Genomic DNA, 16,908 nt, shown 5'->3' on the forward strand with positions numbered 1-16,908 from the left:
GCCACTGATAAAGGTTCGGTATCAGTGAAATGCAGAAGGCTGTTTTTGTAGCTGTTTAATGATGGGCGAACGCGTTCACAGATTGAAAACTGTGCGGCTAGATTTAATAATGGATAATACCAGACGAGAAGACGGCACCTTGCACCTGAGCCGATTCCTCAGCACGGCCGCTGTGAGAGAAACTCAATCAGCTGCCAATCAAGGCAAACTAATGAATGGAAACAGCACGAGCGAGACCTTTCCACTATCAGCAAGTCGCCAGGCAGGGAAGAATCATTGTTTGGTTATTTTAAAAGTATAATGCAAAATGATATTATATCACATGAATTGTAATCTTTCTTTAGTGTGCTGGAGATCAGGAATGGCTCAGAGGATTCATCGCATTAATCAGTCCTAAATATACAGTATAACTGATGCTTGAGAGTGTGTCAAATCATAGAAATCTCAGCACAGGAGGCAACCATTCAGTCTCGCCCTCTAAGTCACTGCAGGACCCATCTGCTTTAATCCTATTTCACTGCCTTTTTGTCGACACTACACTATTTTTCTTTTCAAATATTTATCTTTTCTCTTAAATGTCATGATCGCCCTTGTTTCAGAAGCTAATGGGTTCTGTATCACCTAAACCCTTTGCCAATGAGAGTCCCCCCCTTCGTGTTGAGTGCTAATCCTAAATTTATGACCCATTTTATCAATCTATTTGGCAAGTGGGAATAATCTTTTATTATTTACCCCTCTCCTACTTCTTCAGTGCTTGGGTGCTCAGGTCTCTGACCACCCTCTTACCTGTAATACTGCCTAACTGGATCGTCATCTCAAACTATTCAATTTTAGTTTAGTTTAGAGATTCAGACTGGAATCCGAGCCCACGCCGACCAGCGATCACCCTGCACACTAGTTCCAACCCACACACTAGGGACAATTTACAGAATCAAATTAACCTACAAACCTGCGCGTCTTTGGAATGTGGGAGGAAACCGGAACACCCGGAGGATCCCCATGGAGAAGGGAGAAGGTGCAAACTCCGTACAGTCAGCCCCCGTAGTCAGGATCGCACCCGGGTCTCTGGTGCTGTGAGGCAGCAACTCTACCACTGCGCCACCATGGTACCGCCCTTATAAAGTGACCGCCCTTCTTTCTAAAGCTCAAAAGTCCTTCTAATAACAGGTGACTAAAGTTGCCCTGAGGACTCCAGCCAAAGGCAAGTATTTGACAGGACTGCATTAACACATTTTCACAAGCAGGACACAGCTTCTTTTAAGCTCTCCTGACTTTAACACCCAGGAGGTTCAAAGAACGAAGGATTAAGGATAAAAGGTTTGTGCGGTCAAGCTGTTTGTAGAGAAAATGTTAAACTTCAGTGGTTTACTGAGGGAGTGCTGCACTAGAATCTGCACTTTCTTGTGTCTACTTCTCAGATTCCTTGATGTTCAGGAATCAAGCAAAATGATGATCATGCCTGGTAATGTTATCGAGCTATTCCATCACCCGAGGCGTTGATGAATGACGGAGTAGACTTGAAAGACCCAATGGCCTACTCCTGCTCCTATTATTTATTTTCTGATCTTGCCATCAGTGATCTTAGTTGAGGGGTAAAATTCAACCAGAATATTAAGAACGACCCCCACCTCCATCTCTGCTTTACTCTTGAGATCTATTGTATCTGCTTGAAGAGTTAAATGGTTGTAGGGCCACAGTGGGATACAGGTTTCAGAGAGGATATCCTTTTTGAAGTGTAAATGCCCCAGTCACAGTGTAGGAAAAGAAACTGCAGATGCTGGTTTAAATCGAAGGTAGACACAAAATGCTGGAGTAACTCAGCGGGTCAGGCAAGCATCTCAGGAGAGAAGGAATGGGTGACATTACGGGTCGAGACCCGAGATGTCTGAAGTCACAGTTCTGGATTGAGGCCGAGGTAGGAGAAGCTCTCTCCAAACTCCCTGGGTGAATAATGTCATAGATGAGGACCTTTATCTTCCCTCAATAGAAGGAAGAGTTTGGACTTTAGAGATACAATGCGGGAACAGGTCCTTCAGCCCACCGACCAGCGATCACCCCATACACTAACATGATCCTACACTCTACGGACAATTTACAATTCTTACCAAAGCCAAATGATTGAAAAATACCACGTGGAAACAGGGTATCCGCCCATTGGCTCCCTGGCGACCATCGATCACTGGTCCACACTAGTTCTATTTTATCCCACTTTCTCATCCACTCCCTGCACATTAGGGGCAATTAACGGAGGCCAATTTACCAAGAAATCCACACGTCTTTGGGACGTATGAGGAAACCGGGGCACCCGGAGAAACCCCATGTGGTCGCAGGGAGAACGCACAAACTCCGTACAGACAGCACCAATAGTCAGGGTCGAACCTGGGTCTCTGGCGCTGTAAGGCAGCAGTTCTACCGCTGCGCCACCGTGCCACCCAGTTGTGCAGTACAGAAGTCCTACAACCCACAGAGTTCACGCCGATCTTCAGGCACCCAATTACACTCATTCACATTCCCATCAACTGCCTTCCCCCCACTCCCTGATTCTACCACACCTTGTACCCCTCTCACCTTGTAGCTGTTGTAACACTGGCTGCCTCTAGTGTTGGACATTTCCACCCTGGGGAAAAAGGTTCTAACCGTCCATCCTATCTATGCCTCTCCTAATTTTATATACTTCTATCAAGTCTCCCCTCAACCTCTGACGTTCCAGAGAAAACAGTCCAAGTCTATCCAACCTCTGCCTTTAGCTGAAACCCTCTAATCCAGACATCATTCTGGTAAACCTCCCCTGCATCCTCCACATCTCTCCTGCAATGGGGTGACCAGAACAGCACGCAATACTCAGAATGCAGCCTAACCACATCCCTGTAGATAGACACAAAGTACCGGAGTAACGTTTTGAGTCGGGGCCTTTCTTCAGCCTCGAAACGTCACTCTTCCTTTTTCTGCAGGGATGCTGCCTGACCCGCTGAGTAACTCCAGCGTTTTGTGTCTATTTCCAATATAAACCAACATCCGCAGTACCTTGCTACTCACAAAGCCCTGTCGAGCTGTATCATGACTTCTCGATGTCAGAAGTGTTTTACATGCTAGAAAGTTATTAATTTTTGTTCCTCTGAAGCAATAAAAATAGCTTTTCAAAAATAATTGGCAAAATCATTCAAAGACTCAGTGGATGTGAAAACAGAGCGCACTAGTAATGCACAGAGGGGATAAATTCAGAGCAGAATTAAACATCTCATCATTAGTGCGATGAATGTTTGAGGAAGGGATTCAAGGCAATAAATCTTTTCCACATGAGTGAGATTGGAAGCATCGGGCACTTTTAGATGATCCGAGGGCCTTATTTTTAAAGTATTACTTGTTTCCTTATAAATCGTACCAGATTGATGTTAATTCATAGAAACATAGAAGCATAGAACATAGAAAAATACGTGCAGGAGTAGGCTGATCATCTAATATCAGTACCCCGTTCTTGCAGAATACAGAATATTGCTGATTGCAGCACAAAACAGAATGAATTTCACTGAGCAAGGAGGTTGATTGCCACAGCTAAATGTGAAATGCAATAAACTGTTAGCCCTAGAAAAAGAAAATAATAAGGGGATTGTATAAAGGTAGACAAACTGGAATAAATACAATAGGTCTCCGGCCTGAAATCCATGTAGGACCAGGGTAGTGCACTCAGGGGTTAGAATTCAACAGTCAGCATTTATTTTTCTTCTGGAATGAACACTGACACCCTAACGTGTCAGAACCAGGTTAGAGCAATGCACAACGTGACATTGTCTCCAGATTACTGGAGCTGGAGAGGCACGGTGGCGCAGCGGTAGAGTTACTGCCTTACTGCGCCAGAGACCCAGGTTTGATCCTGACAACTGGTGCTCTCTCTACAGAGTTTGCACGTTCTGCCTATAACCGGCTGGATTTTCTCCGGATGCTCTGATTTCTTCCCACACTCCAAAGATGTACGGGTTTGTAGATTAATTGGCTTCGGTAAAGATTGTAAGTTGTCCTTCTTGTATAGGATAGAACCAGTGTAGGGGTGATCGCTGGTCGGCACAGACTCAGAGGGGCAAAGGGCCTGCCTGTTACTGCACTGAATCGTTAAACTAAACTTAAAACTACTGCAGGATCATCCCTTCAACAAAATGCATTGATTTGATCCAGAAAAAGAAAAACTGGTCACCAGAATGTCTGAAGAAGGGTCCAGATTTGAAAGGTCACCTATCCACGTTCTCCGGAGATCTTGCCTGAGATGTTCCAGCACTTTGTGTCATTGTTTCACCACAAAGTGAGTTGAAGGTATCACAAAATGCTGGAGTAACTCAGCGGGTCAGGCACCATCTAGGAGAGAGGGAATGGGTGGCGTTTCGGGTCGAGACCCTTCTTCAGTCATTCTGAAGAAGGGTCTCGACCCGAATCATCACCCATTCCCTCTCTCCTAGATGCTGCCCGACCTGCTGAGTTACTCCAGCATTTTGTGATACCTTCGATTTGTACCAGCATCTGCAGTTATTTTCCTACACAAAGTGAGTTGAGCTCACTTAGGGAACAACTGCATGCTGAAGTTCAAGTGGCCAATCTGCAGTGTGCTCACGAATGAAATAAAGGAAGAGATATGACACAATTGAAAATACGATTGCCCATAAACTGGATCCCATGGTGCTGCACACTCCATGTGCTGTGATTCGATTTCAATGAAAAATCATTCAGAAGAAACCAGTGAACCTATTGCACTCGACGTGTCCAATATTTTCCTTTCTGCTCCTCTGTGCACCCGCACATGACCGCAGGCAGCAGCCCAACATGCATAGTAGTATCCGATCACATACATGTGTGGACACTACTTCCATGACCTTCGTTGACATGCATGACCTGTGGACAATGCAGATGACTGCAGGGTGGTGGGTGTATGGAACAAGCTGCCGGAGGAGGTAGTTGAGGCAGGTACTATCGCAATGTTGATTAAACATTTAGACAGTACATGGATAGAACTGTTTTAGAGGGATTTGGGCCAAATGCAGGCAGGCGGAACTAATGTAGATGGGGCATGTTGGCCCGCTGAGTTACGCCAGCATTTTGTGTCTATCTTAGGTATAAACCAGTTCCTTCCTACAGCATCTCTGGAAGGAATGGACAATGTTTTGGGTCGGGACCCTCCTTCAGACTGATAGGAGAGTTCCTCCAGTACTTTCTGCTTTACTCAGGATTCCAGCATCTGCTGTTTCTTTTATTTCCTTTAGCCAAATCTTCTCCTGTGCTCTCAAACGGACACACTAGAACCTGCAACCCTATTTTAAAAGAACCTATGGTGTTAAATATTTATTAGTATAATTATTTCTTCTGAGCATTTGAGGGTGTTGTGTGGTGGAGGCAAGTAGTCTTAACACACAGGAACCTACAAGGGTAATAAAGAAACAAATATTTTTTTCAAAATATGTTACATGTTAGAGAGAGCTCTAGGGGCTACTGGAATCAAGGGATATGGGGAGAAGGCAGGCATGGGTTATTGATTGCGGATGATCAGCCATAAACACAATGAATGGTGGTACTGGCACGAAGGGCCGAATGGCCTCGTTCTGCACCTATTTTCTAGGCACCTATGTTTACCCGAATATTGGCTTTGCTTTGGACTTTAGAGCATGGAAACAGGCCCTTTGGCCTCCTGAACCTTCACTGACCAGCGATCCCCATACACTTACACCATCCAACACACTAGGCACAACTTACAATTTTACCCAAGCCAATCAACCTACAAACCTGCACGTCTTTGGAGTGTGGGAGGGAAACAGAGGACCTGGATAAAACCCACGCGATCACAAGGAGGATGTACAAACTCTGTAAAGACAGCACCCGTGGTCAAGATCGAACCCGGGTCTCTGACGTTGTAAGGCAGCAACTCTACTGTTGTGCCACTGTACCACGCCCCTTGGCTTGGAAGGAAACCACGTAAAAGATGCCATATAGAGGCTAACCTATGTCTATTTGAATAATGGAAACACACCCTTACAGAATTAAACATCCTACCCAAAAATTTGTCTTTACAGAATTTATGATTAAAAAAAATAAACAAACAACATTTTTAATTTAACACTACCTTCTGGACACAAAAACAGATGATGCGGCTTCACTTTATGGAAAATTGTGATCCTGACTGTTTCCAGGAACACAATTCTCCCATAACTTGGGGGTCAGCTCCATTATTAAAAACATTATACAATACTAACTTTTGGCAACAGGTCTAATTTTGTCAACAGAGTTGATCTCATCAGACCATCAGAATAAAAAGAGTGTGTCGGAAGGAACTGATACACCAAAGATAGACGCAAAATGCTGGAGTAACTTAGCGGGTCAGGCAGCATCTCCGGAGAAAAGGAATAGGTGACTTTTCGGGTCGACTCCCTTCGACAGAAAGGCGTACCTTCAGAAAGGAGATTAGGAGGAATTTCTTTAGCCAGAGGGTGGTGAATTTGTGGAATTCATTGCCACAGGTGTCTGTGGAGGCCAAATCATTGGGCATTTTTAAAGCGGAGATTGACAGGCTCTTAATTAATATAGATGTCAAAGGTTATGGGGTTAAGGCAGGAGACTAGGGTTGAGGGGGAAAAGTAGATAAGCCATGATTGAATAGGGGAGTAGACTTGATGGGCCGAATGGCCTACTTCTACTCTTATAGAAACATAGAAACATAGAAAATAGGTGCACGAGTAGGCCATTCGGCCCTTCGAGCCTGCACCGCCATTCAATATGATCATGGCTGATCATCCAACTCAGTATCCCGTACCTGCCTTCTCTCCATACCCCCTGATCCCTTTAGCCACAAGGGCCACATCTAACTCCCTCTTAAATATAGCCAATGAACTGGCCTCAACTACCTTCTGAGGCAGAGAATTCTACAGATTCACCACTCTCTGTGTGAACTCTCATTATAACTTATGAACATGAACTTATATAAGATCCTGTGGGGTTTTGACAAGGAGAATATTCTCCTTTTGGGAGAGAACTTGGAATCAGGAACTAGGAGTCATGGTCGAAAAATGAGGGGTCGCCCATTTAAGATGTGGTGAATTTATTCATTCAAAGTCACTTTCTTTGTTTTCTTGTTATCATCCCGGACTTATCTTCACAGCAGTAGAATTGATCGGCCAAATGGCCTAATCCTGGTCCCGTGACCTATGAACCTAAGGTGATTTCCGGAGCTTTCCAGAGTATGAGAGTTGGGCATGCGGTGTGGTGTTGAAAGTTAAAAGCCGTTGCTTGTTGTGCTGATAACAAAACAGACCCGTGAAAGTTATTCTGCAAACACACTAGGTTCTTTTTAATATAAAGGTGACAATGAAAGAGGTACACTTAATATGTGCATGCATCAGCCGTGTGTCACAGGGCTGAAGCTGTTGTCAGTGCACAGTAATGTAACGAGTAGATCTTGCAAACAACAACTCTTCATCGACTAATGGTGAACGATATCTGGAAGTGTAAGATGGGAACCCGGGTCTGTGCCTAAAGCGTACAAACAACCACATAACTATCCACGTGGGTCCCAATATGGAAATGATGGTTTTCACAAATCAGATGTTCTAAAATACTTTATAAAATGCAAAGACTCCCCTCTGCACCTTGTTACAACTCAGACAGGAGCACCAGTTTTTTTAAATTTAGCTTATACCCGTTATTTAGTTAGAATTAAAAGAGCTGATATTCCAACCAGGCTTTGGGTGGGAAGCCTTGACCCACACTGTCACTCTGGGTGTGCATTGTGCCAACTCCACCGCAAAATGGTTGGGGAGTCACGCACAGTGCACGCCCAGACTGGACCCCGCAGTGGGTCAGACTGCCCTCAGGGAGGGAACGGCTGCGAGCAACCTCCACAAGGCCATCCCTTTCCAACCCCCTTACCACAGTGCCACCCCTTTTCCGACAAAGATGATACATATTTACAACCAGAGTGTGTGCAGACACACACACACACACACACACACACACACACACACACACAGTACATCAGTTTTCCTTCTTTTTTTAAAAAAAACCTAAATCACATGACAACAGTTGAACTGTCCGAAAGAGAGGAGATTCTCTTTGGAGTTTGGCTTGATCTTAAAGGAAAGTGCTTTCTCACAGAGGGGAATCTGCAGTATCCTGTCCCTAAGATTTACATTCTTCGACCGGGCGGTGTCGAGTTTGTTCACAGCCGGGTCCGCACTGCTGTCAGAGCAGGCACTGTCGTTTGGTAAACCACTGTTCTCAGCTATTTGATCAATCAAGTGCTTTGGGCTCTGGGCTCTCGGGCCTTCACATTTGTTAAGCGGCTGTGGTAAGTCAGGGTTGAGCTGGGCGGGCAGAGTGAGCCTGCCATCGGGGCATTGGCGAGAGTGCGGGCAAGGGGGCAGCTTCTCCACGCTGATGTCGCTGACCTGTAGCAGCGGCCCTTTGCTGGTGGTGCTGTTGTTGTTGCTCTCGTTCATCAGGTTGATCGGCCGGTTGCCAAAGTACTGCGGGAGCGGCTCCGACTTGCCGGCCCACCGGCTGCAGCAGAGCGGTCCCGCCGCCGAAGCCCTCACTTCCACCGAGGAGCTGCTGACCTCGGCGGCCCTCTGGCAGCTCCACACCTCCCGCAGGAGTCTGCCGTCACCGCCAGCGCCAGCGCCAGCGCCAGCGCCCGGCTTCTTGTCCTTGGCGGGAAGGCCCAAGATGGCGCCGCCGCTGGCCTCACCGGTCAGGCGGCCGCACGGAGCTTCCCTCACACTCAGCCTCGGCGCGGCTTTCACCTCCACCCGAACCACCTCCTCCTCCTCCTCCTCCTCCTCCTCCTCCTCCTCCTCCTCCTCCTCCTCCTCCTCCTCCTCCTCCTCCTCCTCCTCCTCCTCCTCCTCCTCCTCCTCCTCCTCCTTCTCCTCCTCCTCCTCCTCCTCCTCCTCCTCCTCCTCCTCCTCCTCCTCCTCCTCCTCCTCCTCATCTTCCTCGCTGATCTGCTGGAGTGCCGACACCTTCTTGGGCATGGCGGACGCCTCCAGCGAGGAGCGCATGAGGATCCTCATGGGCGACGGCCCGTCCTCCCCCCCGCTGCTCGCCAGCTTCACAACCTCCTTCGCGCTGAGGCCCTCAGTCTTGTCCGCCACCTTCTTCGCGGGTCCATTCGCGTCCGCCGAGCGCCTCAGCGAAAACCCAATGTGCCTCTCACTCAAGGTGCTGCCGTCAGTGGCATCTCCAAAGCCGCCATCCGTCGCTGACAGGGATGGCCTGGAAGAGAGCAAAAGCAGGAATTGAGAACGATTTACTTTAAAGATGAAGGACATCAAGCTGTTGTCAGGCATCAAAGAACCCCGGCCACTCCCTCGTTTCCCCTGTCCCCTCGAGCAAAACGTACAGATGTGTGAAAACGCACACCTCCAGGCTCGGGGACAGCTTTCTTCCCAGCTGTCATCAGGCAACTGAACCACCCTACCAACAACCAGAGAGCAGTCATGAGCTATCTACCTCATTGGAGACCCTCGGACTATCTTTGATCGGACTTTACTGAACTTTATCTTGCACTCTAAATGTTATTCCCTTGATCATGTATCTGTACACTGGATGGCTCGATTGAAATAAGGATTTGTCTTTCCGCTGACTGTTCAGCATGCAACAAAAGCTTTCCACTGTATCTCGGCGCAAGTGACAATAAACGAAACTCAAACGCCTGATGAAACATCTGGTGCCCGAAACATTTCCAGGGGAACAACGCAAAGCGAGGAATATTTTCCTCGTTGCTTGAATGTTTCATTTTGGATGGATTGGGTAATTCAGTCACTGCTCGGTGAGGTTGACAACATTGGGGAGTGGAAACCTTTTCCACCATCAGACCATAAGACATAGGAGCAGAAAAGCTTTTGCTGCATGCTAATCAGTCAGTGGCAAGACCGTACATGATTACAATCAAGCCATCCATTCCAATGTAGCGATACATGATCAAGGGAATAACGTTCAGTGCAAGATAAAGTCCGATTAAAGTTGTCCGAGGGTCTCCAATGAAGTAGATAGTGGCTCAGGACCACTCTCTAGTCATTGATAGGATGGTTCAGTTGCCTGATCAGTTAGATAGAGCTCTAGGGGATAGTGGAATCAAGGGATATGGGGAGAAGGCAGGCATGGGTTACTGATTGTAGATGATCAGCCATGATCAAAATGAATGGCGATGCTGGCTTGAAGTGCCAAATGACCTCCTCCTGCACCTATTTTCTATGTTTCTATGTTTCTATGATCACAGGTTAATTTAATGCGTGCACAAATGTTTCCACTGCTGTGGAAGGGTTTGCCCGCGTGGAATCGGCATTACCTGCACGGTACGTGGGAGGGCCAGTTGTAGTCCAGGTTAAGGCTCCGACTCTGGGTCTGTTTCTCCTGCTTCTCCCGTAGGATCCTCTCCGCCAGCAGGAAGTAGCTGGCCGTGATGTGGTTGTACTTGTCAGCTTCCAGAGCCCTGGAACAGAGTGAGAAACAAATCACCTGACTGCATCGCAAAGTGGCCAACTTTGCTCATTCATCCTTGGACTCCGCAATCTCCCGGTTGCCAAACACTTTAACTCCCTTTCCTATTCCCACACTGACCTTTCTGTCCTGGGCCTCCTCCATTATCAGTGTGCGGCCATGCGCAAATTGGAGGAGCAGTACCTCATATTTTGCTTGGGCAGCTTACAACCCAGTGGTATGAATGTTGATTTCTCCAACTTCAAGTAACCCTTCCATTCCCTCTCTCCTTTCTTCTCCCACCCAAGTCATCACTGTTGTCCTGTTTAGTTTCATTGTTTGTATCCAGTCGTTATCACCTTCTCCACAGCCAACAATGGACCATTGTGTGTTCCACCTTTCCTGATCATGGTTGCTGGCATTGATTTGTTCTTTTGCATACCTTTCATTCATTTGTTCTTTGTACTTTTTCATACCTCTAGTTTCCCTCTGCCCTGACTCTCAGTCTGAATTAGCGTCTCAACCCGAAACGTCACCTATTCCTTCTCTCCAGAGATGCCGCCTGACCCGCTGAGTTACTCCAGCATTTTGTGTCCACATTAAAGCTCTGCCACTGACAGCAGAGTAAAAGGAAGGATGTGATGACTGGGAGCTCAAGGTGGAGAGGATGGGGAGGACTGCCCATGGTTAAAGGTGGATGTAGTGGGATAGCAGTGGGACACACTCCAGACTCCATACTGTGCTCACTGTGGACACTGTAGGATGTGCTGGAGTTGGAGAGGGTCCCAGAGGAGGTTTACGGGAATGATCCCAGGAATGATTGGGTTAACATACGATGAGCATTTGACAGCACTGGGCCTGTACTCGCTGGAGTTTAAAAGGATGAGGGGGGGGGACTTCATCGAAACTTACCGAACAGTGAAAGGCCTGGATAGAGTATCCAGAGGGTGGTGAATCTGTGGAATTTTTTGCCACAGACTGCAATGGAGGCCAAGTCACTGGGTATTTATAAAGCGAAGAGTGATAGGTTCATGATTAGAAAGGGCGTCAAAGGTTACGGAGAAAAGGCAGGAGAATGGGGTTGAGAGAGAAAAAATAGATCAGCCATGTTCGAATGGTGGAGCAAACTCGATGGGCCAAATAGCCTAATTCTGCTTCAGTGTCTTATGGTCTTTGATGATACTGGCTGCCTATAGATATCTATACTGATGAAACATTGTTGACATCAGGGACATCCTCCTTTAACTACTAATGTTTTTCAACATACCAACATGGGATAGGACATTAACCACTAGGACTGAGACTGACAGAAATGTCATGAGTTGGCAGATGCGGAGCGGCACGGTGGCGCAGCAGTAGAGTTGCAGCCGGAGACCCGGGTTCCATCCTGAGTACGAATTCTGTCCATACGGAGTTCATACAGGGCCTGTTTCCACGCAGTATCTCTAAAGTCTAAAGAATTCCGGACCTTTGGAATTCCATACCTCAGAAGGACTGAGGAAATCAATAGTTTTTTTTGACCAACAAGGATTTGGAGATCGAATGGAAGTGAGGGAGAAGATCGGCTCACGAGGCCATATGGGCCACACTTCCATTGTCCTGTGTGGATGAGAGGGGATCTTATCGAAACTTATAAGATTATTAAGGGGTTGGACACGTTAGAGGCAGGAAACATGTTCCCAATGTTGGGGGAGTCCAGAACAAGGGGCCACAGTTTAAGAATAAGGGGTAAGCCATTTAGAACAGAGATGAGGAAAAACTTTTTCAGTCAGAGTTGTGAATCTGTGGAATTCTCTGCCTCAGAGGGCAGTGGAGGCCAATTCTCTGAATACATTCAAGAGAGAGCTAGATAGAGCTCTTAAGGATAGCAGAGTCAGGGGGTATGGGGAGAAGGCAGGAACGGGGTACTGATTGAGAATGATCAGCCATGATCACATTGAATGGTGGTGCTGGCTCGAAGGGCCGAATGGCCCCCTCCTGCACCTATTGTCTATTGTCTATTGTTTCAATGTGGTCTGTATCTTTATTTCTGAAGCTGATCTTTGAGTATTACTTCAGCCCAGCCATGCAGTCCTCTTGGAGAGCACCAGATGGCATCATGAGCTAAAATTAGCTATGATATCATTCTGTCTTCTGGTGCAATATCTGGTAAAGATTAAGTGACAAGGTCATGATTTCAGGGTAAGGAGACTAATAAATTATATAGAACAGAAATAAATCTGCGCTTTCTCTTTCCCTCCTGAAAAGGGTTGGTGTCACACTGAGAAGTTATCAGGATTGCTTGGTTAAGGCGTCGGAGATGTAAAATGCATCTCCCGTTACAGCAGCTACTGTGGTCTTAGAGTTGATCCCACATCCATTGTTTCTCATGGCAACGTCTTTCAATCGCTGCAGATGTACATTCATCAGCCTGATCATCACCGTGTGGGCGGAGGGCACACTTTCTAAAGGGGACTGTGCAATGTTCTTCCTGATTCACGCACAACACTATAGGAGGAATCAATTTAAACATGCCGCCCCCCACCACCAGCTTCAATGAAGACCACACTTCTGACCACTTCACGTCTCCCACTGAGGAAGATGCACCCTGCTTCCTCGCATAAACTAAAGCCTGTTTTCCATTCGAAAAACAAAAAGTAGGGAGGCTAGGTGGCGCAGTGGTAAAGTTGATGCCTCACAGCGCCAGAGACCCGGGTTCGATCCTAACTACGGGTCCAGTCGGTATGGAGTTTGTACGTTCTCCCCGTGACCATGTGGGTTTTCCCCAGGTGCTCCAGTTTCCTCCCACACTCCAAAGACATGCAGGTTTGTAGGTTAATTGGCTTTGGTAAATTGTAAATTGTCCCTAGTATGTAGTCACTAGTGCTAGTGTACGGGGTGATCACTGGTCAGCATTGAGTCGGTGGGTCGAAGGGCCTGTTTCCATTCTCTATCTCTAATTTCCAAAGTCTAAAAGCATTTATCTTATTAAAATGGTCAGCTCAATCCAAAAGGCCCCAGCCAGTTTATTTCACAAACCTTTTTATTTTGGAAATTGAGTTTCAACATATCACCGAGAAGTGAATTAATACCCAGACACTGGGCAAGAAAAGCACTTTGAGTAGTTATCCCAATGCCAATCAGCTGAAGGCTTCATTAATCCTACAATGGGCAATTTTACTTCAGTGTCATACTTAGGAATATATTAGCAATAATGACATGACGACCTAATTATAAAGCTCTCAGTCTGACTGCCCTGGAGCCTTGCTCCTAACCTTGCCATGGTACATTACATGCTGCATTAGGGATCAAATACGTCTGCTCGTTGTCACAGTGAAAATATTCGACTGCAGTTGAAGCGGAGCGGAAGGGAAGGCAGAGAGACTCCACCTCACTTGAACCCAAAGATACTAGAGGAGCAAGATGGACCACTCTGTTGAAATCGCCTATACGGAAGTGTAGTATGCAAAGGAGCGTAACGTCCGCCATTTTAGTAGGCAAAACCCGCCATTCACTATGCCTCTCGCAGTGTAATCAGTGTTTTGGGGGAACAGTATGTGTGATGATACCATAAAAATGCAGAATATATCTCATCTATCAATTCACAGATTTTTGTTATTTTTCTTTTTAAATATTTCTGCAAGTTTCTGCCTCCTAAAATGGCACCATGACATACTATGGTTTTTAGGGTTGGGTGGTCTATCTTGCTCTGCTCTATTATCTTTGCTTGAACCCCAGACTTGCTCTTCCTTCCCCTCCATCCCATGCAGGCTGGCCTACCCCCAATGGGAGCACTTCTGTGGACCCCAGTTAGGTACATATGCCTGATCCAAGATGGCTCCCAACCCAGGCAACTCTTTGTGCACTAGTCACAGAAGTGGATCTGCAATCACGCTTTACAATCACTCCACCCTTTAAAATCTCTCTGTACACTGTGGACGGCTCAAATGTAATCATGTATTGTCTTTCTGCTGATTGGTTAGCAGGCAACAAAGGCTTTTCACTGTACCTCGGTACACGTGATAATAAACTGAACTCTAATTAAACTCTGTGCCAGTGGTGCTCCAGTTCTGCCTAAGCTGGCTGATGAGAATGATCCCAGGGATGACTGGGTTAACGTATGAGGAGGGTGATGACTCTGGGCCTGTATTCGCTGGAGTTTGGAAGAAGGAGGGGGGATAATCTCATTGAAAAGCAGAGAATAATGAAAGACCTGGATAGAGTGGATGTGGAGAGGATGTTTCCAGCAGTGGGAGAGTCTACGACCAAGAGGGCACAGCATTAGAATAAAAGGATGCGCCTTTAGAATGGAGATGAGGAGGAATTTCTTTGTCCAGAGGGTGGTGAATCTGTGGTTTCATTGCCACAGATGGCTGTGGAGGCCAAGTCATTGGGTATTTATAAAATGGAGATGAATAGGTTCTTGATTAGTAGGGGTTTTAGGGGATATGGGGAGGAGGCAGGAGAATGGGGTTGAGAGGGAAAGATAGATCAGCCATGATCACGTGGTGGAACAGACTCAATGGGCCTGATTCTGCTCCTTGAAATTATGATCTTCTCTACTGGGTCTAACTATTGGGCCGCCTCACACAGCGACATGAGAGATGACAGAGCTGGCAAACTATCAGAGGCGAGGATTTAAACAGGAGGAAGTTTTTCGTAGATCTGCACCGTTAAAGGTCAAAGAACATAAGCATTGCGCTCAGGAAACTGCTCAAATGGTGGGCTCAGTTAAACAGGAAACGCCTCTCCATTTCAGATAGGGCACATTCTAAACGATTTCCCCTCATTTATAAACACCAACCCCGCCAAACAGATGCACTACAATGCAATACAAAGCTGAGAACTATATTCTGCGCTCTGTATCTTCCCCTGTGCTCTGATAATTGTACTTGAGTTGGAACTATAGGGTGATGAATCCATGGAATTCATTGCTGCAGATAGCTGTGGAGGCAAGGTCATTGGGTATTTTTAAAGTGGAAATTGATGGGTTCTTGATTAGAAAGGGTGTCAAAGGTTATGGGGACAAGTCAGTAGAAGGGTTGAGAGGGAAAGATAGATCAGCCAGGATCGAATGGCAGAGTAGACTCAATGGGCCGAATGGCCTAATTCTGCTCCTTATGAAGTTATGAATGGTATTAGTTTAGTTTAGTGATACAATATAGAAATGGGCCTTTGGTCCACCGAGTCCGTGCCGACCAACAATCACCTGTTCACTAGTTCTATCCCACACTAGGGACATTTTACAGAAGCCAATTAACCTACAAACCTGCATGTCTTTGGAATGTGGGAGGAAATGAGCACCCGGAGAAATCCCACGTAGTCACGGGGAGAAAACATGGAAAAATAGGTGCAGGAGTAGGCCATTCAGCCCTTCGAGCCAGCACCGCCATTCAATACGATCATGGCTGATCATCTAAAATCAGTACCAAGTTCCTGCTTTTTCCCCATATCCCTTGATTCCGTTAGCCCTAAGAGCTATATCTAACTCTCTCTTGAGCACGGACATCCTTTTACTCGCTTTCAACCATCCTTAGAATATACCCTTTGCTCAATTTACAGTGTGAACTGTAGGAAGGAACTGCAGATGCTGGTTTACACTGAAGATTTACACAAAATGCTGGAGTAACTCAGCGGGACAGGCAGCATCTCTGGAGAGAAGGAATGGGTGACGTTTCGGGGCGAGACCCTTCTTCAGAGATGAAACGTCACCCATTCCTTGTCTTCAGAGATACTGCATGTCCTCACAGTGTGATCTGTTTGGATAATGTGCAAAACCATGCTTTTCACTGCACCTCGGCGTACGTGACAATAATAAACCGGAACCCAAGATGCCAGCAAGGAAGGGGAGGATTTGAAAAGCACTCACTCCTGGATCAGCTCCCGGGGTGCGATGTTGCCGCACTCCATGGCCTGGATGATGATCTCGTGCTCTTCCTCAGATAGGCTCTTGTAGGAGGTGAGGGGCAGGCTCAGTTTCGTGGCAGGCGAGGGGTCCACGCCCTGAAGCCACGGGTGGTCCTCGATCTCCTCCAGAGATGCTCGCTTCCTCGGCTCCCTCTGCAACATCCTGGAGATCAAACTGCAACAACACAAACGACAAAGCAATGCTTAACCAGTGGAAGGCTGCCACGCTGTCCCACACATCCTTACGACATAGGAAGGGGCCTTTTGGCCCGTCGAATCCCTGCCTGTTCACAGAGTGATCCCACCAACATTCCCTCTCAGGATCGAACCGGGGTCTCTGGCGATTCTACCAATCACCTATAGATTCTACCACTCACCTACAAACCTGGGGTAATTTACTGCAGTCAATTAACCTACCTACCCGCACACGTTTGGGGTGCGGGAGTAAACAGGATTACTGGGAAGAAATCCACGTGGCCACAAGATGATAATGCAAACTCCACACAGACGGCACTGGAGGTCTGGATATTGGTATAAATTAAACTAACTAACTAACTAACAAACCTGCAGGCC

The 16,908-nt window shown here is 46.8% G+C and overlaps 1 protein-coding gene across 1 annotated transcript in view; it reads right to left on the bottom strand.

Annotated features, from left to right (window-relative positions):
* Nucleotides 1-7,304: 7,304 nt before the first annotated feature.
* The window catches only part of snrkb (SNF related kinase b), a 125,649-nt gene continuing 116,045 nt past the window's right edge, over nucleotides 7,305-16,908 (bottom strand). The window contains exons 4-7 of the mRNA XM_078400484.1: nucleotides 16,298-16,510; nucleotides 10,319-10,462; nucleotides 8,958-9,243; nucleotides 7,305-8,813 (exon numbers count right to left, since the gene is read on the bottom strand). Coding sequence (XP_078256610.1) covers nucleotides 8,034-8,813; nucleotides 8,958-9,243; nucleotides 10,319-10,462; nucleotides 16,298-16,510 — 1,423 coding nt within the window. The 3' untranslated portion in view covers nucleotides 7,305-8,033. The remainder of the gene's footprint in view (nucleotides 8,814-8,957; nucleotides 9,244-10,318; nucleotides 10,463-16,297; nucleotides 16,511-16,908) is intronic.

This window comes from Rhinoraja longicauda, chromosome 6 (assembly GCF_053455715.1).
Source record: "Rhinoraja longicauda isolate Sanriku21f chromosome 6, sRhiLon1.1, whole genome shotgun sequence".
In the NCBI taxonomy this organism is placed as follows: Eukaryota; Metazoa; Chordata; class Chondrichthyes; order Rajiformes; family Arhynchobatidae; genus Rhinoraja; species Rhinoraja longicauda.